The following is a 25,622-nucleotide window of genomic DNA, read 5'->3' on the forward strand; positions in this document are numbered from 1 at the left end:
TTAGGTCTATAAAAGTACAAAACACATATTAAAGTGGAGATGAAGTGGAGTTAAATAGAAAAGACAAATAACGTAAACAAATATGACAGATTTTTTTGCATTTTATGTATAACCTAAAAGTTTAACGATGGTTGTTTTCATTGAAATGTTAATAATTAAAATTAGTTTTAACTAGTAATTAATTATTATTATATCGTATGGCTTTTCCTTAATGAAGATTTACGATGTTATTTACACAAATAAGAAATATACATATAATTATAATTTTACATTTAAATTACGCAGCCAATCCCTTGCATCTGCTGTGAGGGCTAACAGGTCTTGCATGCCTCCGGCAAACCGCCTCTTGGGACATTTCTCTACGATGTGAGGGATTGTTTGGATAGGCTCCCCACAGTCACAGGCTGCTGTCGGCGAAATTCCCCATCTGTGGAGGTTGTGATTGCAGCGTCCCACTCCCGTTCGGATATGGTTTATAGTGACCCAAATCTCCCGTTGTTCTTTAAAGCCTAGTCGGCAGTTTAGTGGGGTCTATATTGGAGTCACCATCTTCTTCTTGCCATTGCCACTGCTTTCTCCACTCCGCGGAAACAAATGGCTCTTGGCCCTGTAGCTGGTAGTCAGAACAAATAGGTTTGCGGGATGGAAGGCGCGCTCGAGGAAGGTGGTCCGGCATCTCTCTTTCGGTAGTGCCTGTGTGGATGATTTATCCCATTCTCGTGCAGCAGCCTGAGTTCTTCTGATGTCCGGAGGAGCAATGTGCGATAGCACGGGGAGCTATCGGTTTGGGGTAGGTAGCAAGCTGCCAGATATCGTTCGCATGACTCGGTTTAGCTGAACATCCACTTTGCTGGTATGAGCGCTTTTATACCACACTGGCGCACAGTATTCCGCCAGAGAATATACAAGGGCCATAGAAGATGTCCGCAGAACATCAGTTCGAGAATCTCACGAAGTCCCAGCCAACTTATTTATGAGGTTCACCCGTGTCTTTACCTTTTGATATTGATATCAAAACGGTTTAAGTATATAAACTGTTGACAAAATTATGGCTATCCACAAAAAGTGCGAGATCACGAAGAAATGAACTCTACTTTAGGTCATAGATGTTGCAGATTACTGCTGCTGCGGCTGGAGCTCATTTTTCGAACGGTATTAGACTAATATTATTAGTCCACGAACTGGGGCCCATTTCTCGAACGGTATTAGACTCATATTATTAGTCCACGAACTGGGGCCCATTTCTCGAACGGTATTAGACTAATATTATTAGTCCACGAACTGGGGCCCATTTCTCGAACGGTATTAGACTAATATTATTAGTTAACTGTCAAATCGTATTGGCCACCATGGCAACACACTAATAATATTAGACTAATACCTTTCGAGAAATGGGCCCCTGTCAAGTCGTATTGGCCACCATGGCAACACACTAATAATATTAGACTAATACCTTTCGAGAAATGGGCCCCTGTCAAGTCGTATTGGCCACCATGGCAACACACTAATAATATTAGACTAATACCTTTCGAGAAATGGGCCCCTGTCAAGTCGTATTGGCCACCATGGCAACATACTAATAGGTAATATTAGACTAATACCGTTCGAGAAATGGGCGTGTAGAATGTCCTTTTTCACACTTTCTCTGTTTATTGCACGTATTTAAATTCTCTTTTGCTTCGTACATTGTTTCATCTTTGCATCTATGTACCTACAGGTATTATTAAAATTTCCAAATTTTGTTAACACCACGAAATTTATATCCACTATCATTCAATTCTTGGTAAACTAAACTATCAAATCAAAAATGCACGGTTCTTAAAAACGCTCATCGATTTCCACGGTTGTAACCAATAACCATAAATCGAGTTACACAACTGGATTCGTATTAATGTTATCAATTGAGTAGCAATTAAAATCGTGGCGGTGCAAACAAAATTAATGTTTCGACTTTCGAGCCACCCGCGCCGCTAGAAAGGACGCAAAACTCCGTGTTACCTGGAGATGTTAAAATTATACTACCGGCATCAATAAGATGTTTATATTGTTACACCTTATTCCTTTGTAATAAAGCCAAAAATGTTTACATATCTTTGACGTCAACAGTACAAACATTCGCACACAGAAGTTTTTGTGTGCCCCAGTTGGAACGCGACTTCGTCCTCTAGTATTTTTCGCTGTAAATCATAAGATTTGAAAGGCGATTGCGCGCTAAAAGTTTTTGCCACGGTTATTGCTTTGCGAAAATATTAACTTGTCTGTGGAGCGTGGAGTTCGGAAGAGATTTATAGTCAGTAATATAGTGATATTATTTGACCTAGATGTATGTTTGGTTGTTGTATTCCTTAGGCATCACGATATATGACCGGGCAGTCGCCTCGTCAGCTTATCGACCGGAGCGACGCTAATTCGTGGAACATGACGATAACGACGGATCTCGATTGCCGTCCGCATGCGTGGCGTGCCTTACATTGCTGCACATTTGACCCCATTTTTAATGGATTCGCATCTCCTAGAGCATCTCCCATCTTATACTGCTAGAGTTAGACCAAGCTAAGTTGGCAGCGATTTTGATAGCCCAGACTGTGCAAGTGTTATTTAAACGTCATAATTTCATAGAAGTTAATTCTAGAATAAATATTTAGCGAGAGGGTTCAAAAACTTTTAATGAATGCCACATATTAAGAAAAATTGTCCTGTTTAAATGTTTGGGTAAAATTTGAATAGGTACTTATAGATACGCCGAGCTCCAGAATTTCTTGTATGAACTCGTATTAGATCTAACTTGACTTTAGACTAAAAACGATAAAATTCACTTTAAGTACTTATAATATTATGTACAGTTGATCTATCAGTATCACCAAATTAATACAAACAAATGTATAAATTTGTTACCCATAGATTATCATATTATGTCATGAAAAAAAAATCACGAAATATAATTTCAAGGAAGCATAATCATTTTTTATTTATTAATTTACCGATGCAGTTTAGCGCAAATTACTGACGCAGCTAATTAAATAATCCATTAAAGGTATGCTGCTATTGATCTGCGGTATAAGGCACTTCATGCCCTGCTCTCGTCAGTGGGACTATATTTGGAAGAGGAATACTATTACGTAAGGCTGGGAGATAGACAGACAGACCAAAATTGGTAAAAGTATTGACCGTTACGCCATCATCGTGCTGGTAAGGTATTACCTTACTTTTGTAAATGGTCACACTATTTATTACGGCAAATAGTTATGCTAATCAACAGAAGCTAACATGAATAAGAAACTCGGCTGTGATTTCCGGGAAGTTGCCATTAAGAAATGCTAAATTAATTTTGGCTTTTATGTAAGTACTAATGTACTTACAAATAAATTTTGAGTATTTGCAAAGTTAAATTATTATAATATTTTAGGTAAGTAGATGATAAATGAACATGTTTTTTTTTTAATAAAATTGAACGTGCCTAGGAGCATGACATACGTGTAATAAAATTTACTTATACCCAAATTCTCCCTGAACCAAAGAATATGAATTTGTTGACGAAAATTAATGTAAAAATATGGTATTCCAGTGGTAAATGCCTTATTTTTATACAAATCGGGAGACAATCAAGGACCACTGAGTTACTGTGATTTAGAATATTTGCAGTAGTCATTTATTGAACAAAACTATCGGAATTAATAGCCCAATTAAGCCTCTTTCTCCATCACAACAGAAAATGAAATCATTGGCCAAGTATTTAAAATATGCATTTTACGAAAAAGTGTCCAAAAACTTATGTAGAACACTTAGAATGGCCGACATCATACATATATACCACCATAGCTTGCCTTCGATCCAATAATAGTACTAAGATATGCGTTCACAAACGTTTAGTTTCATAACCAGGTCAAAAGAAACACAAATTTGATGCTACAAACCTTCCAGTACCTGCTAATTATTTTGAACTAGGTAATGAGGATTGTAATAATTTAAATTGTGATAATGATACCCGCAGCCAATCACGTTTGACATGAACTTTTTCTCTCTCGGGGATTGACCAAATCAGAATGACCCCTTCATTTGTTTAGGTCGCGTGATCATGCAAGCCCATTATTAACTAGCCAAGATAAACTTTTAATACGAAATCGCCCTTTTGACATGCAACGTTCCAACAATGCTTATTATTTTGCAATAGAACCTCTGGATTTCAAAACGATAGCAAGTAGGTAATTACAGGGCCAAAACAAATTTGGTTTTTCTCTCTTTACATTCCCTTTATCTGGCCTCGTATCTTAATAAACTTCGTTCACTATGGTGTAACGTCATTATTTTATTTCGATCACGAGTCAACCGCAAGATTTCACACATGTCTTATTGAACAAAGCAGTGTTCCCACGCGTGCGTTTGCGTACTAGATGATCTTGAAAACAAGCGCACTGACTTTATGTATCTGCGTGCAATAGCTTATCTCCGCATTGGGTTTCATTGGGACAATTGTGGCCTTCGATACAAATAGTATTCATCAACAATACATACATATTCGAAATATCGTCCTAAACCATTTCTCTATGTAGGACATAATTTCTTTAATAAATATAATAAATATTAATAAAGAGGAAGCTAAATACGGAACTAATCAACGGTACGCCTATTAATCACTGACAAGGAATCATTATTAGAAATTACCGAAAGCGTCACGAACCTTGGTGGAATATGCGAAGGTATAATCGCAGTATTGATTTAATTATAAAACAATTATGGACCTTATTACTCTTTGATTAAGCTTAATTTGTCGTTAGGTACAGCGGCGTATTAAAGAAAGGCGTCTGTAATTAACTATCCGATCCGCGGCGGACATCATTGTAAATCACTCATCGCGGCCGACAATGGTTTCATCTGTTCATAAATAATGCAAGCTTTCTACGGCTCAGGAGCACAATCCGGCGGTACAGTCATTAGTCCGGTATTACACATTCGTCGTGCGACGATTCCTCACTTTCACTGATAAATTTGAGGCCAATTATGCAATTTATTCTAATTCGACGCATTGTTGCGTCAGCGGCGTGTCTTCCGATGATTTATATTACAAATTACAACCGGACCCTGCGCCCGCCGAGCGAAAACACCTCGCAGGCGTTGGCGCTAGCTAACGGAATAAAATTCCTCGCAACACTGTTCCTGTCATGTTACCGTCTTAGTTACACCCGGCGGGTTATTTTATATCGTTGTCAACCGGGTGCTGTTGGTAATACATTTGCATCCGCGGATCGTGATTCACGCGACCCAGAGGCTCGGGCGAGGATGAAAGTGCCCGATGTCGGGTGCCGGTGTGTGGTCCGAGGCGCTAATTACTTCTCGTGTCCGGTCAGTGTCGCCGAGATCACCCCGCTGATTTGGGCAAAGGGCGGCCACACACGGTATCGCGAGATCACGCCGCACGCGATTGGGTAACGAGACCAATTAAGGGAAATTGTCGAAAACCGTGAGACTTGATTTATCGACCGAGATGATGGCTCATTGCGGTAATTTGTAACGAGCGGCTACTTAAGACTGATGGATGCCGATTCGAATTACGCTTATCTTAACGTGTAGCGTTCGCGGTGTTTTATGAACACGCGAATGCGCTAAAAGCATGTATCTTTTGTCGTAATCAATTAAAAACAATAAGAGTTGTGGAGGAGATGGCGGCGCGATGCTGCGCCCGCTGGCATATCACGCGACCCCGAGCGTGCGCGTTCTATCAATACTCGGATATCGCGACTGCAAATTTTACAAAAGCCAATTGTCGCCATATCCGCCAATTAAAATGTATTTGTTTGCAATAAAACAAGCTTAATAGCCCTTTTCCTTTACCTTAATCGGGGCCAATCCCATATGATTTTAATATCATAAAACGGTTTTATTGCCCGACCGACTGAGCGTGTCTCGAACAAAAACTTTATAATGGGCACGAGTAGTCAATAAAAAGGCCAATTAAGTATTCTGATTAATCGGTGATCTTACGCGCGCAGTATGTTTCGGTGAACTGCTCAATAATTGAGAATGAATTCTTTGCCCATTTAACGTATACAGAAATGCAATCCCTAGTTAAGTTATTATATTGTTATTGGGTAAAAACCTTGTTTCATATAAAGAAGTTTAATTTATGGTAACGGGAATGTAATTTTATTTAAAAGCCCTGACGAATCTTAGTTCCAAAATATTTGTTTCGGTTACTCGAAAAGGAATGCGTATTGCAAAATATGAGTCCGTAGCTATTCCCGGCATGTGCATATGTTATGGTTTACAAAAAAAAATATCCTACTTATATTTGCTCTATTATGATCTGTATGTAGAAACAATAAAACTCAATTTGGGTTGTTCATCTTTTACTCATCTTAAGTCACAAAGGGACCTTGACCATTATAGTTTGCTTTTCGGCCTGCGACATTTTCATCGGTTATCCTCGAAACCCAAGAATTTTGTTAAACAAACTTGACAACTTTTTTTGCCAACTGTTTTAAACATAGGGTCCGGGCCAAGGACACGTCGGCCGACGTAAATCAAAACTGGAAAATGTCGGAATGGTTTTAAATCGTTTATTCATGAACAATATGGCTGCATGTAGCTGGCTGGTTGGTGCTTATTTACATGTGTTTCGAGCTGTCTGGGGATTGGAACAATAGCTCCAGGACGTCTTCGTCACTTGTCTATTTTCCATACCTACTTGAGTTATCGACAAGTTTCCTTGGGGCCTAGCCAAGATGCCTCGTTTGCGCTACGACAACGAAACGCTTCCTGTCTCTCTATCACTCTTAGGTACATTAGTGCGATAGAGAGACAGATTGGCATCTTGGTTAAGCACCATTGCAACATCAGTTATTCCGTAATAGCAATTATTTTCCTTTGTTTTACTGTGTTGTCAATCGGCTTCAGAAATATATCATGATATTTTTATATTGACCTACTTAATAAAAGTCCGTTACATCGTACAACGCTTACTTAGGATAAAGGTCTTTATCATTTTCTTTGATCTACAAGTTGTACAGTCTCACGAGATACATTGATTAAAAATTAAATTGAAATAACGCCTAGGTATCCAAATATTGAACGAATTTTGCTGTTATAATTTATGACATAAACATATTTATACTTCCTGACAACTGCACACACGTAACGCCCAATAAGATAAATAATACGCCATAAAAAGTACATTACGAGTCAGTTAACGAGGATCTCGGCTAATTTCGTGAGACTGATGAAATTACGGATATTTATGGATACTTAACTGTAAGTATGGGTTACTGTTAACTGACGTTGATCAATTTGACGTTTGGGTTCCGTATTCAGTCAATGACACCATGACTCGTCAGCGTCAATCAAAGTCGACATTGGTGATTAAATATTGAATACCTTTACATTATTTGTATGATATTTGTGATGACTTTTTTTCAACAACTCGTGATGTTAGTGGTTAACTTGCTTCACAGTTTAGTTTTGTTATTCGAATTGAAAATTGATCTTGACATATGGCCAATATTTAAGTCAGTCAAGACCTTTGCTATACTGCGAACTGTCAAGTTAATTCTTGTTTCTGTAAAGAGAACTCTGGATAAAACTTTTGAGATCAATTTATTCTTGCTTCGAATCAATTTAAGTGACTTTCAACCGTCTCAATGTCAATGCGGTCGCTATCGGCTTACCCTGTTCTGATCATTCATGTCAAGAGATATAAAACTATGTATCCAGTGAGCAAATATAACTCCCAGTACTTTGCTTCTGAACATATACGAATTTGCATTTCAATATGGAGCGACGCGACTCGTGTCCTTCCCACGCCACGTACAAACATCTCCATGCGTAAATCAAAACACCACACACAAGTATAGAGAATGATATAGGGAGTAGCTACGTAAAAAAATATCGTATTAAAAAATTAACTTTTTATAAAAAAATAAAAAGTTAATTTTTTTAATTGATATGTATGACTTTTTTTGTGACAAAAGGGTTTGTTACGTTCGAAAATAGTTCGTGTGATCACTTAAAAGATTGTGTTAATCTCGCCGCACTAGGGCCAAGCCACACATTTTGACTAAGGAGTAGAGTTTGTTAAGTTTGAGCCAATAGAAATAGAAGCTACAGATACATATGATCTCATTTTTGCCAGTGCGAGCCCTATGATCTCTTGGCAACGCTTTACATGAAAATATTTTTAGTGGGATATTTTTACTAAACAATTTAAAATAAAGTAAGAAATAATATACACTGTCGCTATTCGGGTATGCCAGTGCCGTAATAAATTAAAGTTGGCTACACTATTTCGTTTAAACTTCGATCAACTCATATTCCGCGCAGCAGACGCAGTGACCATTCTCTAATTAAAATTGGTATCAAATTAGTCCGGTTACATAATTTAATTGCTCCTCATCCAAGAATGGGTGGCCAATGACGACACACTTAATTACACATAAATTATGAATGGATTATCGGCATAAATCAAAATTTGAATTGATTAGAAACGCGAACGCTCTCGATTCGGTTTAATCAAGACGTTATGCAACTTTAGGGATATTGTGGAAATTTTTAAGTAATATGACCGTTAAATTGTAAACAGCAATGAATTATTGCTTCGTTATTGTTACTGAATGTTTGTTTTTGGAATTTGAAATTGAAAGCATTGAATGCAAACTGCCGGAGGGCATTGATGATCATTGATCAGCAATGATTTATTGTAATCGTAAACTAGTATAGTTTAAAATAAATGCGACGTATTTTAATATAAATGTTTCTGATTACAGGTATGCAAATGGATTCATAGTGCATGTTGTAAGTATGTAGTTAATTCTTCTATACCTAGTTAATGATACGACTGTATCACTAACATCACCGTAGGCAGATAGGCTCTACTCTATATACAGATCCCAAAGTTTTAATTCATATTTTCCTTGGACCTGAACATGAAGAGAACTACGTAGGGAAGCATTGTTTATTTGTCTTCTCGTTTGTCGTCTTGTTCGTATTGTGTTTTTATAACAGAAGAAAGAAATGTAAATTGACTTATAAAACTTCTACTAACTACATAATAAGGTTAGATAGGACAAGTGAAACATTGGGGCACGAAAAACACTTGTAGGGAATTCTCATACTGCCCCTCTTGCTCGTAGCGAAATAAAGTATGTTCCTTTTACCCTGAGTCGGTAAGATTCTTACCCAACATATCTTTGTAAGATTAATAATAGTTGATTGCAACTGTCTCAAAATGTTGCCTCGAAAAAGGAGATCAGATTTTTTCCGCTTTACATGTCACTGATAATATATGCATTATCAAGGCCAAACTACTTTAGCGATACGATAGCGATAAAGAACGTGTTTAGTTTTCGAATCACTATAATTATTAGTCATAAAATAGACACCGGAATACGAGAAATTATTGTTTTTATATTTGAAACTATTGTATACAGCCAAAATATTCAAACACATATAATAAATATTTACTGAGGATCAAAAGTTTTTACATGCATTATTGACTGAATGAAGTTTACAATAAGTAGGTACTTCTCAATTGTCAAAATTTTCAAGAGCGAAAATGGAGATATTCAAGATGTCGGGCGTAATTACCCAATTTGACCTCAGAATCATAATGATGGACCGCTCGGATCCTTAGATATCGATTTTCATTATGATCAGGGAAACAATGCAGACATCCAAGATGGAGATGACGGGCATATGTTTCATTTTGACAGATTCATTATAAAGGTCCCCTAGGATCCTCAGATATCAATTTTCATGTTGATCAGAGCAAACATGCAGAAATACGTATTGAACACGTCGTCATAGGAACAGTTTGTATGGGAATATATCATTATTGTTTTTACTGTTTTCCTCGCATTCGTTCCATATTTTTTCACCGTTCAAACCATCCCTGGACCTAGAAATATTCCAATATCAATAGACAAATATTGTATCGCCGCCGCTGTGTCTTTGCCTCGCAATAAAAATGCTCGTAGTTGCACATCTCAACACGACCAACACGTATCCATGATTCGGAAATGCTTTAATCAAAGGCGCATCCTAAGCCGGCAGCACATTCGGATTAGCTCTTAGTCATTGCAGCTCTGGTGTTGCATTCTTAAATAAAGAATTGACGCAGTCATGTTTACGCCAACACAACAGCCAAGTGTGCAGTATTAGCATAAACCGTAAAAAGCATTAAGTAAATACTCACGCGAACTCGAGTGCATGTGTTATGATGCCACTTATTGCTAGTTCAAATGACTTGCCAAACACTCATCTCGTAGGCTGTTAAGTATTTGGCATCGTTCAACTATTCAAATGCTTGTAAACCAACGTAAATAAATAACAGGGTGTAGGTTGCAATGTGTACAATTTTGAGAACTAGCACAGTGAACTTTGAAAGGAATTTATCAAATAAATTAGAGTAGAGTACTTTAGGTCACACCTAAAATAACATTAACATAACCTTCTTTGATCTATTGACTTCCGTCTATGAAAGGTTTCTTCAGAAATATCGCGGCTCATTATTTGCTGTTAAGTTCCAGTTTTAAAAGCTAACACAGTTGTCAGTATATTTTTTGAACTGTCAGCTGATTAAAGACATTTTTATACTTAACGAGTCCCCCAAGTTGTTACGTTAAGCTTCCTATACACATACATGTTCAACACCTTGATTTACATAAATAATATATGCAAATTTTATTAAATGCAGAGTTTGTGCAATAAAGAGGATTTGTATTGTATTGTTGGATGTCGCCAAGAGTGTGCAGCCAGCTTAAACTTAAGACCAATTAGCGGTGACTCAGTTCCGCTCAATCGAAAGTGAGAAACCCGATCCAAGGCCTCGGGTAAATTTTACAGCTTATTTTCAACCAATTTCTTTGGCGAATAAATTGCTATGTGATTTTATTTTGATTCAAAATTTATACCGTCTTTATAGTGATTCAGGTTGACTGGTGCAAAATTAATCGTCTCAGTGGACGTAAGGCTGTAATATATAGCCCAAGCGTCAAGGGCAGACGTCTAGTGCTCGCAGCTTGAGGCCGTATCGTTGTCATATTTGAATGTGTGATAGTACAGTCGGTGCCCTAACATAAGTACCTATTCGCTTTTCTATACAGCAAGTAGGGCTGTAGGCAAGCGGGATTTGAATAAGCAAATGGCTAACCGTTTACTAGTTATACTTTTGAAGAGTACGAAGGATACAAAAACATTCGTCGTTCAATCCACTGTAACATTCAACTTGAGCAAGAAAAATATGTTCTAGGAAACATGACATCTATTTTAGGAAACTAGTTTTTTGTAAATTTACGAAAATTATACACGGTTTATACGTTAGTATGTATGTTTCTCAAAACGTATTCTATCTATAATCACAGAATAAATAATAGTACTACCGTACAGAAACGACGAATCATGCTGTCCCTTGGCACTATCCCTTTCGGCTATTTAGGGTTATCAAAATTTAAGTCATTATCTTATCTGTGGTCGTGCACCCATAGGGACGTCAAGTTGTGCCAACCCTAATAATTGCTCGGAGAAATGCTGCGCCGAACGGAGCCAAGAATGCCCGAAAGGAGGAGTGTCACCCCACTGCTCTTATGACATAAATAAGCCAAATAGTAGGCTATTTGCTAATTTAAAATTCCCGTAACTACAGTATTATAAGGACTTGTCGGACGTAGGTATCTTGATTGAAGAAGGTTAACCGACAGTCAGTAACTCAGTCTACGATGGTGCACTTCACGTCAGAGAGGCGTATCTACAGTCAGCTGCAAAAACATGTATCGAGAGAATCGTCTCATAAATATGGTACTACGCTCTTATTACACTGGAATAAGATTCTATGGAACATATTTTTGAGTAAGACGTGTACACCCATATTTTTACACTTGACTGCACCTAGAGATAAGTTAACCACATACTACACTGTTCACCTAATAGTCTAACCAGAATACAAAAGCCTTTAGGGATCGCAAATTCATATATGACATTATAGTTTCGAGGAACAAAGTGTGGATGCCACATGTGTCAGTGACCGTAGTTTGCTTCAATAAATTTCAAAGATACTCTAGCTGAACCGAGTAAAAAGTCCACTGTCACAACAGTTTGGTGCGCTGTGATATATCTTTATGTAATAGATAATAATGTTTTATTGCAATAAGTAGTGATAAATGTATCCTGCGTCTATTAAAAAAAACTTGTTAAATTTATATATTATTACAGCACTACTTTCGCTTCTAGATATTTTGGCTTGTTGCAGGTTTGCGAGATGACAAATAAATCTTAAGTTATTGTTTTTGAGTTGTTGTATAACTCAAGATTTATTTTTACAGTTTACTGCCTATACCTACTATTGTAATGTAGGGTCGTGTATATTGTCAAATTAACAAACATCATTCACTCACATGGTAAGAACAACATCTTGTTTATTCATCTTTTCAGGGGCTTACTTTACACTTATAACCAGTGCGATGTGGTTTTTTTTAGGGGAGACTTGCACTGATATGATATATCGTACCTTTACTGATATAAAAACCACTCGAGAATAGCATCGTGTGCATAAGCACTTTTGAGACAAGAGCTATAATTTACAAGCTGACACGAGGTCAAAAAATTTAAGGTGTCGAAACTTTCATATAGTTAGATTATTTTGGATCCTAGGGTTTTGCCTAACAACAGAAAATCGGCTTCATGACGCCTAGGATGGAAGCGCTTTCGAGATATGAGCTAATTTACAAACTGACGACTGGTAAATAAAAAATCTCGAAATTTTCGATGTGGATAGAAACTCAACTTTGGTTGCCCTGGTATCTACTTAACTACAGAAAAGTCGCTCGATGACGCCACAGGCTCTGCGTGCGCGGGAGCGGTCGTGAGGCACGCTCGGATGCGCCCGGCTCGAGATACGGGCTAATTGGAAAACCGACGCGAAGGTTAATGAAATTAAGAGTTGACGAAATCTGGCTAAAGAATAGATATTCATTTATTTTATTTTTACTTCAGCAGCTCGACAAGTCTACTTTCGTCACCCCAGGGAGTCAGACAAAGTAGCTTTTTAATTTAGTGACGGCCATGAACTACCACTTCATACTTCGGGGTCTATTACAAATTCTAAATACGTATTTGAACTTCATTCGCTATCCCTTTATATTCGTTAAGAAAACAAAAAGTGACAGGAATAGGTCGATTAATAGTTCGACATTCTTTTTTCATAGTAGACCCCCTATACTCCGCTAACAAGTAACACGTTCGAAAACTCACAAATTAACCAAATTTTATAATTCTTAAGAAATAGTTTCAAATGTATATTTAAAATGAAAAATATTTAAACAAAATGTTTAGTAATAAAGTCAGTGCACTTTACAGTTAACTTTACTTGATGTTGATTTTTTTATGTTCTCGATACTGAGGTGAAAAATTGTATGTGTCACACGAGAGCAAAGTTATTTTACGTCTCGTGTTTTTGAGTCCCTCGTAAGAAAAAACAACTTTCCTCTCTTGTTGCACAAATAACTATTTCGATATAGAATCGTGGATTCAAAAATCGGTTACAATAATTTTCAATTAATCAACCAAGGGAGAGTGTACAATTTACATGGCGTGTGGCTCTTGGGATTGAAAAAAAAATTATCATTGTAATTTTTGGGGTAATGGGTAATAAAAGTAAGTCTTCCTTGTATGCTTCTCAGGAAGTTAAAAACTACTCGACTGCTACGACTGCTTTGAAACAAGTACAAAATTAACACAACAAATGCAGCTCTTGGGTCGGACCAAGCCGCTGTCAATTATTTACCTTTATTTACAAGTCGCAAATGTCACAGATGTGACCTAATCGTGGATCCGTATATATTTCCGCGATTCGTTAGTGTATGCAAAATCAATTAGCTGGGGAAATAAATGTTCCTACCGCGACTTCAGGGGTCTCGTTGCAATTGCTTACCAAGTCGATAGCTTAAACGTACCAGTATGACTTCTAACCAGTAAAAAACTATGCACAAGCGTTATTCACGCATATAATGGTTCTCTAGCCTTCAGACGGTCTTCGCTCAGATAGCGTAATAGGAGAGCTATGTTCAAAGAAATCCACACTGCAGGGGGACCATCATATTACAACTAGGTATAATTTCTGGTTCTATAAGTGTTAGAGAGCTCTTGATTCAAACTTGTTTGTTTTAATGCTACGCGCTAGCACAAGTTCTATTAATTGGTGACATTATCGCCGCTACGTGATATGCTATTTCCGTTTCGAAAATGGAACCGAACGACGGTTAAGTTTGAAATGTCGTTGCGAAAGGTCTAGACTTGCTCTTGTTTCTCTCCGAAGGTTGTGTGTGGGTTTCTTGCAACTAGCCTTAATAAAGAATACAATAAAGTCTCGTTGGTCTATTTATATGCGTCATTGGTAGCTGCTTTAATACAAATCCCTCCTCTCGATCTTTTAGTATTTTGAATCTGAAAGGTACTAAGACTTTATGAAACATTAATATTCTTACTGCCTTTTTGAGCGAAGATAGAAGTAAGGGTTTTATTCCCGCAAGTTTTATTCTTTCCTATTGAAAAGCTTCATTAATCCGCGGTAGGGTCGTGGAGAAACTTGTTTATGCCTTTGTTAGCGTCTTGGGTTCGATTCCCGCGTCGTGTCGCCGTTGTCAAACGATGCGTGCCCGATAAATCGCGACTCGACACCTTCGATAAAACAATGGGAGAAAGTTACCATCGCACGACAAAAATCGGTTTTTAAAGGGTTTCTGCAACGGTACTGTTTACTTTACAGGGCGCGATCGCATGTAAAAGTTACTTTATGTTAATACAGGCACAATATACAACAAGCAGTAAGTCGGATTAAATAAGAGGAAAAGAATAAACAGCTAAAATTTTATGCTTCATTATTCCAAAGCCTAAGCTGTAAAGTTTTATGATCAATTATTTTCGAAACGTAAGACTTTAACATTCGAATATACTGAAGCCATAAACATCATATTAGAATATGTATAAAAAACAATCTTATCTAATCACTCGTGTGGCAAATCGTCATCCATAGCCCATAAAGCAGCTAATAAAGTAATAAAATTTTGAATGAAGAACGACGAAAGTCCGAGCGAGTATGCATTCGTGTTCGTGCCTCCGCGTAATAAAGCAATAATTGGTCTACACAACGTAGCAAACTATGTAACGAGATAGAATACTCTGCATCCACCGAATGCTCTCAAGAGCACTTCAAACGACATCACCGCGAACAACCGGACAAATACATACACACCTTCACACCATCAGGATGTTGCGAAGTTGAACAACTCCAATTTTGGTCAAGTAACCAGTGATTAATACGCGGCGATGTGACCGGGTCCTCTGGATTCCTATTTAATTGTATCTGCTTTCATGCATCTCTCGTCTATGGAAGACATTATCGTTTCAATCGTTTCAAGTCAGACGATGCATTCTGCCCGCTTGGATTCCTCGCCAACATTATAATTAAGATTTCCTTTGGCGTGGCCGATAATCGGTGAATCATAGAGATAAGAAAATTAGCTATTAAATCAAAGACTTGCAATGCTCTTCCATTTATGAAGCAGCACAAACATCCAATGTTTGTGTCGATGAGTTTATTATCGAATGAAGCGGCCTAATTTGTTTAGAAACCTTATACTTAGTCATCTACCCCCTTCGGTTGTTCTTGAAACTCTGCCGTGTGCTGCGATTATTCAAATAAGCGTCGAGCATGCATATCGTGGCAGACGGCGGGTACCGTTGCTCCTACGTGATCCTAGCGCCTAGCGGCACTGACGCCCGTCATTACCCATCCATTAACTCAGTTTCAGGATGTGGCACACTTTCTCATTTAGTTACAACCTATTCACTATAGACCTTTATCATGATGACGACGTAACGGGAAAACCCTTAATTTTTTTCATAAAATGCCGTACAGCGGTCAGGTGGTAGCATGGTTCCATTTTTATCACTTGTCACTATGCCCGTCACTTTCGCGCTTACATACTTGTTAGAACGTGACAGGCATGGTGACAAATGATAAAGAGCCGACTATCTTAGCCCTACTGATCTCGTATCAAAAACGATATGCAGGTCATTGACCAATGGTCCACTAACCTGTACCATTGGTAATTTTACTTTCATGCCACCGGTGACATCTATCAATAAACCACGCTTAAACTTGTTCTAATTTATCGGCATATTATGCATAATTACAAGCCCTATTTTATATTACATTCACATGAGAATAATGGAATAGATTACTGTTTACGCGTCGTAAAAGGCGTGAATAATTACTTGGGCGACGGAAAAAGCGGTTGGATTCCACGACTAAAACGTAAAGTTGTCCTGCACGGGTTGCGATGTTCGTGTTTTTATTAGGGTAAAAAATTGTCTGTGGAAGGAAGTGGCAGGGTTCGGTTGGGGTTGGGAAGATGCTTGGGGCCTTCGGGTCGGGACTGCGGTCCGTCAGTCTCGCTGTGCTCGGTGCGTACAGCGGTCGTGGAGGGGCGTAGCGCCACGCGCTCGCGTATCTTCTGTTGTTCGCGGCTAGCCGTCGAGAGCGCACGTGTTACCGGCGACTGATGCTCCGATTTCGAGGCGTACACCTGTGACTGCGCAAATATTTGACGTGATGTGAAAGACCATTTTTGGTTCTATAGTGTTTTTCAAGAAGCCAAACCGATTGTGTTAACGTGCTTAGTTTTTGTGTGCTTGTGTTGAAGGGATAAACTCTCATGTTCTGAAGAATTTGTCGGTGCACGAGTTTCGGCGACAGCCAAAGCGTCCGAATTCACAGTTGGATGAACGCCAACATCCCCGCTGCTAAGGTGAGCGAAATCTAAACCCTCGAATGCAAATCGAATCGAATGTAAATTTACAAAACAGCTATAAAACTGATGTTTTTCAGGCTTATCTGCAGCTTTGCCGCTTATCGGGTCGTTCTGTTCCGCCTGCCTGATATTTATATTATTAGTACGTCCCATTCCTATTTCTGCTGCGATTTTATAGCTTTATCAGACAGTTGGGAATATTCCTGTATACTCCTTTTTTTCGTTTTAATCCGGTTCAAAGGACCAAAAGCATTAAACATCAAGTGACCAATGCATGCATCGATGACTGCGCTCAATTTACATAGGTGTGTACCTACCCGTAATATAGATAGAAATTTCCTACTTAGCATAAAAACGGTTTACCTTATTGTTCATCGCCAATAACAGTCTGTGTTTTCAAGCTGCGTGATTCTATTGTCTTAATTCTCAACTATTGTTTAATTGTCCGGCTATGCTATATTATAGTTAACTTACTTATCATTCATAACGGTAAATCGACTCATAGTTAGATGCCTACATACATTACAATGATGATTGAAATTTCAATAATTTCAACATTATAAAACACGCATAGAACGAAGTCATCACCGATGCTAGAGCGTTATCGCTGCACAATCGTATTTGTCGACACGCTATGTTCGCTATTTCTTATTTTTACTTTGTTTGTAACATCAAAACCTACCCGAGAAAATTTATTGTTTTTTACCTTATCTTAAATTAATAACGGGATTGCAGACATTATTTAGATCAGTCTCTGTGCTAAACGTAATTAACAGATTGCAACATACGCACCTTTTTTTCACACAGTTACACCTTAATCATTTTTGTGCTGTCTGAGTCAAGGTCAATATAGACGAAGTCTGTTATTATCTAAGGCTCGTTATCTCGTAGTTTCAAGGGCACAATTACGAACTACAAGCTTATCTCTGCGTTGTTTAGTTGTGTTACTCTTATATCAGCCTGTTAATCCGATACAAAGCGTTTTATTGTTTCGCTTAATGGGCGTCAACATCGAACCATGTCGGATGATGCGACCTAAATACAAGTTCTGGATAATGCCAATTAAAAAATTTAATGTATACCAACTTAATGTAAGCGATTGAATCGAATAAAATAAAACAAAAGGATTTCTTAAAAACTGACTTGTGGCAAATAAAAATTAGATTTTTTCGAAGAATTTATTCCCAGCAAGCTGGAAATCGTTTTAATAACTTCATTTGGTCCTAAATGCGTGTAATCCAAATATGCGCAGTCCTATTTTCCTCTTGTAGCTCGAAAAAAATCCCAGACGTCCGACGAAAAAAATTGCATTAATCATGATGAAAATTGATGTTCTGTGTACCCGAAAGGTACCTTAATATAAAATCGTAGTCTAAATCGTAAAAAATAGCCGCCATTTTGAATTTATTTATTTTTGGTAAGATCATGTTAAAATCCGAAAATGCCTTTTCACCAGTGTCTGATCCACTAAACCTTTTTTTAATACCACGTCGGTGGCAAACAAGCATATGACGGTAAGCAGTGGCCGTAGCTTAAGGATGCCTGCAACTCCATAAATTTTACATGCGCGTTGCTGACCCTTTAAATAACCTGTACACTCATTTTTTGAAGAACCCCTGAACTGAAGAATACTGTAGCCCGGGAAACCCTTGCTGTTAGTGCCATTAAAATTGATGGTGGGTTCCTTCTACGTCGAGTGGTTTGGCAATCCAAGGGAAAATATAGATATATTTTTTTTGGGGAGATCCCAAGGCTCCCAAAACGTATGCACACCTCCTTGGATTGCGCAAACTCGCATCACACGCATTTAGGACCAAATGTTTCTCAGATATAATTTAAAACAAAACCTAAATAAGTAGGTTGTGTACTCTATATAGTAATTAGCAGAACATTATTAAAGAGGTGCAATTTTTTTGTGTACAACTACAATACTACTGAAAGGAGAAAAAGTCGAATATCTTCGCTAGCAGTCTTCTCTGTTTAATAAACAAATATATATATATATTGCTCGACGTTATCCATATTTATCGCTGAGTAAGATTACTAATTCTGGAATCGAATTAACTACTCTACACGGGAAAAAGATATCTTTCTATCTGATGACAAATGATAACTCTTGACTCTTGCTGCCGATTAATTCTTATCGGCGATTCCGTCAGACAGCGTGCCGCGTACGTGACTCCCACAAGGGGCCTTTACCTCACTGGTCAAGTCCAAAACAAACCCAACTATTAACGAACATTTGCTTACATCACGAATACTGAAATACGCCGAGTGCCATCCTTATCTAGCAGGCGTATGCATTTCTCTAGCTTTAAATTTTCAAGTGCCGGCGCCACTGACTCAGGGAGCGCTTCAAAAAATTCGACCTCCCAGAAATAGATCGAACGTGACTGTCTACCCCTGTTTTTTCGTCTTTGCGAATCGTCACTCATTCAATCGGAGGAGGTTGGCCTGTTGCCAGGACATCACGGATGCCAAGGTTTGATCCACTTTTACAATCGAGCTTGGGGCAGACGCGAGTTGTATTTGCTGAATAAAATCGCGTCATTTGCAGTGGTAACGGTGCTTGACCCGATGTCGGACGCCCATAACGCTATATTTATGCTGTTCACATTGCAGTTGCGGTGAAAATAACTTGTTAGCAAGTTTATGGTGACACGTTTTGCATCTGGGAGTTTCGGACGTGCAACTAAATCTGTAACCTTGCGGTGTATTTAGGTGCAGCCCCGTGTTCTGCCGTATTTCTCAGCAGTTGCAGCGTGCCGGCTCTCTTGGTGCTGGGACTGAAATTAGTTTTACGAGTGACGGCCGTGGCTATGACGCGGGTGCCGCTCGCGTCAAATGCGAGGCAACTCATTGTTACGTTTATTAATAGTTTCTATGAGCCGTTTACACTCGTGTGTTATGCCGGCTCTCGTTTCGTTTTCGTAACCTCAGCCTTTATTTTGTAAGCGGATAATTACTCGCAGCGACTAAACAAAAGTAATCTCCGACAGTTTCCGATTGGTCAACCGAGTCTTTTGTTAGTCCTCATTTGAAAAGAAATGCATTTAATGTTCTTCAGTCGTCGTCTTGCTAAATCAATATTGACACAATAGAAGAAGCTATACGAATTCGGAGTGCACATTGTGAACAACGATATTTATTGATGTCATGAGGCCAGCAGCTGTCGAACAATGCGCTCGCTCTACCAAAATAATGCTTAATTATTCATGTCATGTCGCCAAAAAAGTGAAGCGAGAAATTCATGGTGACCGGGCACAGCCGGACGACCTATTCAGGCTTGACTAATCGCACTAATTAGATACCGATTTGGTTTCACTTTCTGATCCCATATCGAGTCGCAATTTCGTTTAATCCGTGAACAGCCTTGTGTCCGTTTTAGTTTCGGCAAATCAATCTCCCAGCTTTACCTCATTTGGTTCGCGTTGAATAATTATTTGCAATTAATTCGTTTGCCGAGGCACAAAAACTATTGAGGTCTCATTTGTTTTGGCTAAAGATTTAATGACTGTAAATATTGGTTAAGAGGTCGGTTATCGGTAAAAACGTCGAACCGACGACAATGCGCACAAGTTAAACAGACAATATGGCGCTCTTCCGAATAAAATGCACTTAACATTTTAGTGCTGCATTGACACCAAAATGTCACGCGGTGTAGGGCCACGGGCCGGACGAAAAAGTGGACAAGTGTGATGGTGCTAGAAAATCGGAACAAGATGATTCGTATATGGAAGCAAGAACTGGTCTTTTACCATTGTCGAAGTTGAATAACGGTTTTCATGGGATAAAAAACCGTCCCAGTGTTTCCATCCTGCGTAATTGGCAGGTTTCATTCGGAATGCTGCCTGGCGAACACACATCCCAAAACGACAGACAGAATACCATAAAAGGCCAAACCGATGGCAGCATTTTAATATGTAATTTCAATTAATCGTGAACATAGAGAGGAAACTGCTAATTACTTACTATAATGCCTTGTCTATTTTATTGGGGTGAATGTATTACGCTGGATGTTGAAGAACGAAATAACCGTTTTACTAGATTTATTACGATGCTTTAATGGAATAGATTTATAACTATAAATAAATTGATTTGTCATATGATTTATGGAGGCTGAGTTATTTAGTAATCAGGTTTGCACCGTTGTCTAATATCCAAGCCGATCGATCACAGTCTAATGGCTTTTTAAAAAGGCTTGAAAACGCGTCTAAATCCCTGTCGGTAATGGCGTTGTATCGCGGTCTAGATATTTAAATGTCGTGACATTTATGCCCCAGTCACTTAGGCGGCGTGTTTTAACGGTAAAGTTAATCATAATCCAGGTTCTCGGTAATAACAAGCCGTGGCAGCCCCTTAAACCGGGAATGTGTGTTAAATGCTTCTAAACCGCTTCCGAGAAAGTCTACCCTGGTTTCTATTACATACATGGAGAAAAAATGTAAAGGGTTTCTAGGCTAGGTAATTGACACTCGCTGACTTGTTTCCTTAGTCTCCCTTGTGACAGTAAATTCAAAGACATACATACATAGAACTATTCAAAATTGGTACGTTTGTTATATCAATAAACTTTTATCTGAGAGATGATCAAACTAACGCGGGAATACATTAGAGCAGACGATTAGCGGTTTGTCGCGAACACACAAACTGTTTGCACAATTGATTGTCTACTGTTATCGTTCTCACCATTCTTGGCTCGTAACTTAACGCTCGTAACAATGTAAATAACATTCATCGAGCATTTGTGTAAGTTTACAAACACTCAACTTTCTTTTACTTCAGTCACTCAACATTAGGCTTGTCAATGCTCTTAGTTACTAGAAAGTGCAAGTTGAAGTTTACATTCGCCATTACCTTCTAATGTTACTTTCGTTTTTTGCCATCGTTTTTGATACGAGATTTTATATCGCGATCTTACAATGCAACGCAAAAACCTGGCTAGTCCAGGTGAGGCGCACGAGCTCTTTTATGGTATCATTGAAAAAACGGCAGCTGGCCCTCCCCATATTAGTGCACTCACGGCGAAAGGTGTCGCAACCTGCACCGCCTTACTAGCATGCGAATAACCCTTGTAAATTAAGGCGAGCTGTAAGTTCCTAAGGCAGAAATTAATTTACCTGACACTGCAACTCGGCCGATTAATTGCTTGAGTGGCCTGTATCCGTTTCGGAATAGAGTGCGTTTTCGTGCAGTGTTCCAGCAATGTGAGTGCTAAGCAATTAATTAAAAACACATAAAGATTTTTCTACGAACAGATTAGCTGCGAGAAAATAGAGAAATTTCCTTTTTGTGGGGGCGAGCGAACTTCAAGACCGCATTAGCAGAATTCTTGATACTCTGGCGATGTCGCGATGGATGTAAGTTAGTGTTTGTTCGCGAATAACTTTGCTTTATTAGACACAATGTTTATTAGCCTCGTCTGTAGCTGACATGTTTATGGACCATAAGTCACATACATCTAAATCACAAATCATCGCTTCCTCGATTGCTCATCGTACACCCACAGGCAGGATTGGAGAAACTCGTGAAATATTGCAGTGCATCCATTATTCATTAATTAACCCAGTATTGCCGACTCCATATCTGGTGCTAGGCAGTAGTTGCGCTCATCACTTCGATGCAGGACATGTAGCATTTCCGCAAACTCTGGCAAGTCGTGTATCGGTTATTTGACACTAGTACCCGTAGTTAGCGATAAATACCGCAGTATTTTGGGGACAAAATATTTCTAAATGGCCAATGTAGACATGGTCATTTTGCCTTCCGCATTCTGTGCTCTGTAGTGAAAACTTTATTTAAGCGAGTATTATCATTTTTGTTTTAATGTTACAATTCACATTTCGAGTTGTTATGCAAACTTACGAATAAGAACAATATTATTAATTCAAGAAATTTCACAAGACTTTTCCTCTTGATATGTTTACCTGAGTCACAAACTCTTTTCATTTTAACAAAATGTAGTTCACAAGGTTCTAGGAAATGCATGTAGATCATTAGCGCGGCTCTAGTAAAATCATCAGCAAATTCATCACGTCTCATGAAGTCATGACAAATGTAGGTACTTAAGATTTATGCTTGAATATCTTACGGTGCTCTCGTGTTTTGTAACTAAAAGTGCATCTGCGCTAAAATACGTTGTGGCTAACCTAAAATTAAACCAGTATTACAAATGTTAAATTTTCTGTACAAACACCGTCGCTGTTGGTGTCGGGGAGGATAAATCAACACGTTCCCTTAGTTAACTCCTGACTTTTGAACTCGAATACCACGAATCTACGGCCCGGCCGTGTCTCGTGTTCGAAGGGCTCGATACCGTGTAATGATCGCATGAACCGCAAACTCATTTATATCGATGTCGGTGGGTTGTCGTGTCGTGTTGGCCTCGTCGGTCACGACAGCGACACGACACTCTCACGACACTGGCAATTAACACGAGCGTAGCGGGGGGTGAAACCCGTTGCTGGCTAACAGTGTCGGCTTTGACATGGTTGTATGTTTTGCGATGGTGCTCTAATTTTGGAACTGTCCTTGGGCAACGGCGATGAGTCACGTGTCTCAGCGTGTTTATGTTAGATATTTGATTACCAATTAATTACCAGTTTTACTAATATGTTTATTAATTCTCAGTGAAATACTTTTACGATAGCTTAATTATATTGATCATTAATTAGGAGTTTCACGCCGAGGACGTTACATAATGCTGTTATTATGTTATTATTTTTATGATATTCGCCTATAAAAATCATCAGAAATGCCGATTTCTCTGATCTCTCTTAGGTAATCGTATTCTATTCGTGTTTTAGTTCCTTGTTTCACACAAGGCATCTCAATTTTCATATTTTACATTGGTCATTGAATCGCTTCTTTAAGACCATAATTTGGCAGCAAATAACTAACTTCTAGAAATAAGGTTAGGCCATATGCATTGCACAAAATCCTAACCCATGAGACTTTGGATTCTTCTATACAAAAATGTCAAGATATAAGATGTCAGCGGCCGATCGTAAGATCAGGCAGATCGTGAAATGTGAAAAGCTTTGTTTCGTTCCCTGAGTCGACGGGGCTCCTATTTCTGGACAGTTTGCCCTTTGGGCATCTGAAGCAACCTAACCAAGCAATCCTACCTTAATGTGACTACCGTTAAAACGTTACCCAGTAACATTACGATCTGCCTGATCTTACGATAGGCCACCGACATATACATATGAAAGCTCAGCTTCAACCAAGACATATACAAGGTCGAGTATTCGCCCTTGGCCTGTGAGTGTTCACTTGACAGTGACGGTCAGTGACGGACCGGCTGTCAATTCGGTTCGAAAATACTAACGATCAATCATTTGACGCTTGAGGTGAAATTTAGACCGTCAAGGTACTAAGAAAGGTGAATTCCTATGAGTACACTGAATGCTTTTGAAAAAAAAAATCGTTTCTAAAGGCTGAAATAATGTTTATCCCTCTATAAATTTCGAACCTAAGTAAAAAAACATCAAAAAATATCGAGAAATTACCCGTAGAATAGAGTAGTACTAAAAATACTTTGAACATGATCGTTTGAGCCTTTTTGAGCTTCCCTCAAAAAACCCTAAAAGGTCTTAGGTGCAGCGTAAACACGCACTTTTGCGCGGCATGCAGTTATTTAGAACATCGATAGAACTTAAGTCACATATTTCAATGTAAATACATACCTTCTTATTTAAAACCAAATTGTTAACTAAGCATTATCACAAATTACCTCTCACTGACGAGTACCTTTTTTTTAAATTAAGCGTCCTATGATTTTTAGGGTTCCGTAGTCAAATGGCAAAAAACGGGACCCTTATGGATTCCGTAAAAAAAAACAAATTTTCGGTGGAAGTTTGCATAGTAATGTACATCATATATTTTTTTAGGTTTAATATTCTCTTATTTTACAAGTTACAGGGGGGGGGGGGGCACACACATTTTATCCCTCTGAAGTGTCCCTCGCGCAAACTATTCAGTTTAGAAAAAAATGATATTAGAAACCTCAATATCGTACCTATCCACGAAACCTATCCATAGATAACCCACACGTATGGGTTTGATGAAAAAAAAAAATTTGAGTTTCAGATTTAAGTATGTGGAGCCCCAAAAATTTATTGTTTTTTTTTTTCTACTTTTGTGTGAAAATCTTAATGCGGTTCATAGAATACATCTACTTACCAACTTTGAACAGTATAATTCTTATAGTTTCGGAAAAAAGTGGCTGTGACAAAAACGGACAGACAGACGGACATGACGAATCTATAAGGGTTCCGTTTTTTGCCATTTGGCAACAACCCTAAAAAAACAATTTACTTCATATTTTTTTTTATTTTTATATTTTGTTAGCTATCATTTTTACCCACCTAAATGAGTAAATACGGGTATTTATCGGATGCTTTGAGTAAATATTAAGTATTTACTCACCCCTACCCATTTCTAGCACCTTGGCCCTAATATTTCTTGCTGAGAAGGTTTTGAGATTCGAAAAATTGCGGCAAAACTGACGGTGTCATAATGTCTACGAATATTCAAAAAGGGTTCGTTAGCAAGTTTACATGTTTATTTTTGCATATGGCACTGTAGATATACCCAACATTGAATATAGCAATAGCAACCGTACGGGGAATCCCGATATCGCAGAAAATAACTAGGATTGTGTAGCAACGTAATCACATACACAAAGTTTCTTCGACGCTCGATTGTTTCTTTTATCCAGAAGAAGCACAATGTCCCTGTATTTGCAGGCAATGCACGTTTCCTATCGTCGTATCCATCATGGAAATTACAAACGATAACTCGTTATTGAAAACAGATGAAAGTCAC

The 25,622-nt window shown here is 38.4% G+C and overlaps 1 protein-coding gene across 12 annotated transcripts in view; it reads left to right on the top strand.

Annotated features, from left to right (window-relative positions):
- The window catches only part of LOC133521156 (rho GTPase-activating protein 23), a 418,099-nt gene that overhangs the window by 195,736 nt on the left and 196,741 nt on the right, over positions 1-25,622 (top strand). Inside the window, exon 1 of one of the 12 annotated variants that reach the window (XM_061855958.1) lies at positions 16,350-16,790. The exons of the other annotated variants lie outside the window; for them this stretch is intronic. Within the exon in view, the coding sequence (XP_061711942.1) occupies positions 16,764-16,790 (27 nt within the window). The 5' untranslated portion in view covers positions 16,350-16,763. Of the gene's footprint in view, positions 1-16,349; positions 16,791-25,622 lie in introns of those variants that run through there. 12 annotated transcript variants of the gene reach the window in all.

Source organism: Cydia pomonella, chromosome 9, assembly GCF_033807575.1.
Source record: "Cydia pomonella isolate Wapato2018A chromosome 9, ilCydPomo1, whole genome shotgun sequence".
Taxonomy (NCBI): domain Eukaryota; kingdom Metazoa; phylum Arthropoda; class Insecta; order Lepidoptera; family Tortricidae; genus Cydia; species Cydia pomonella.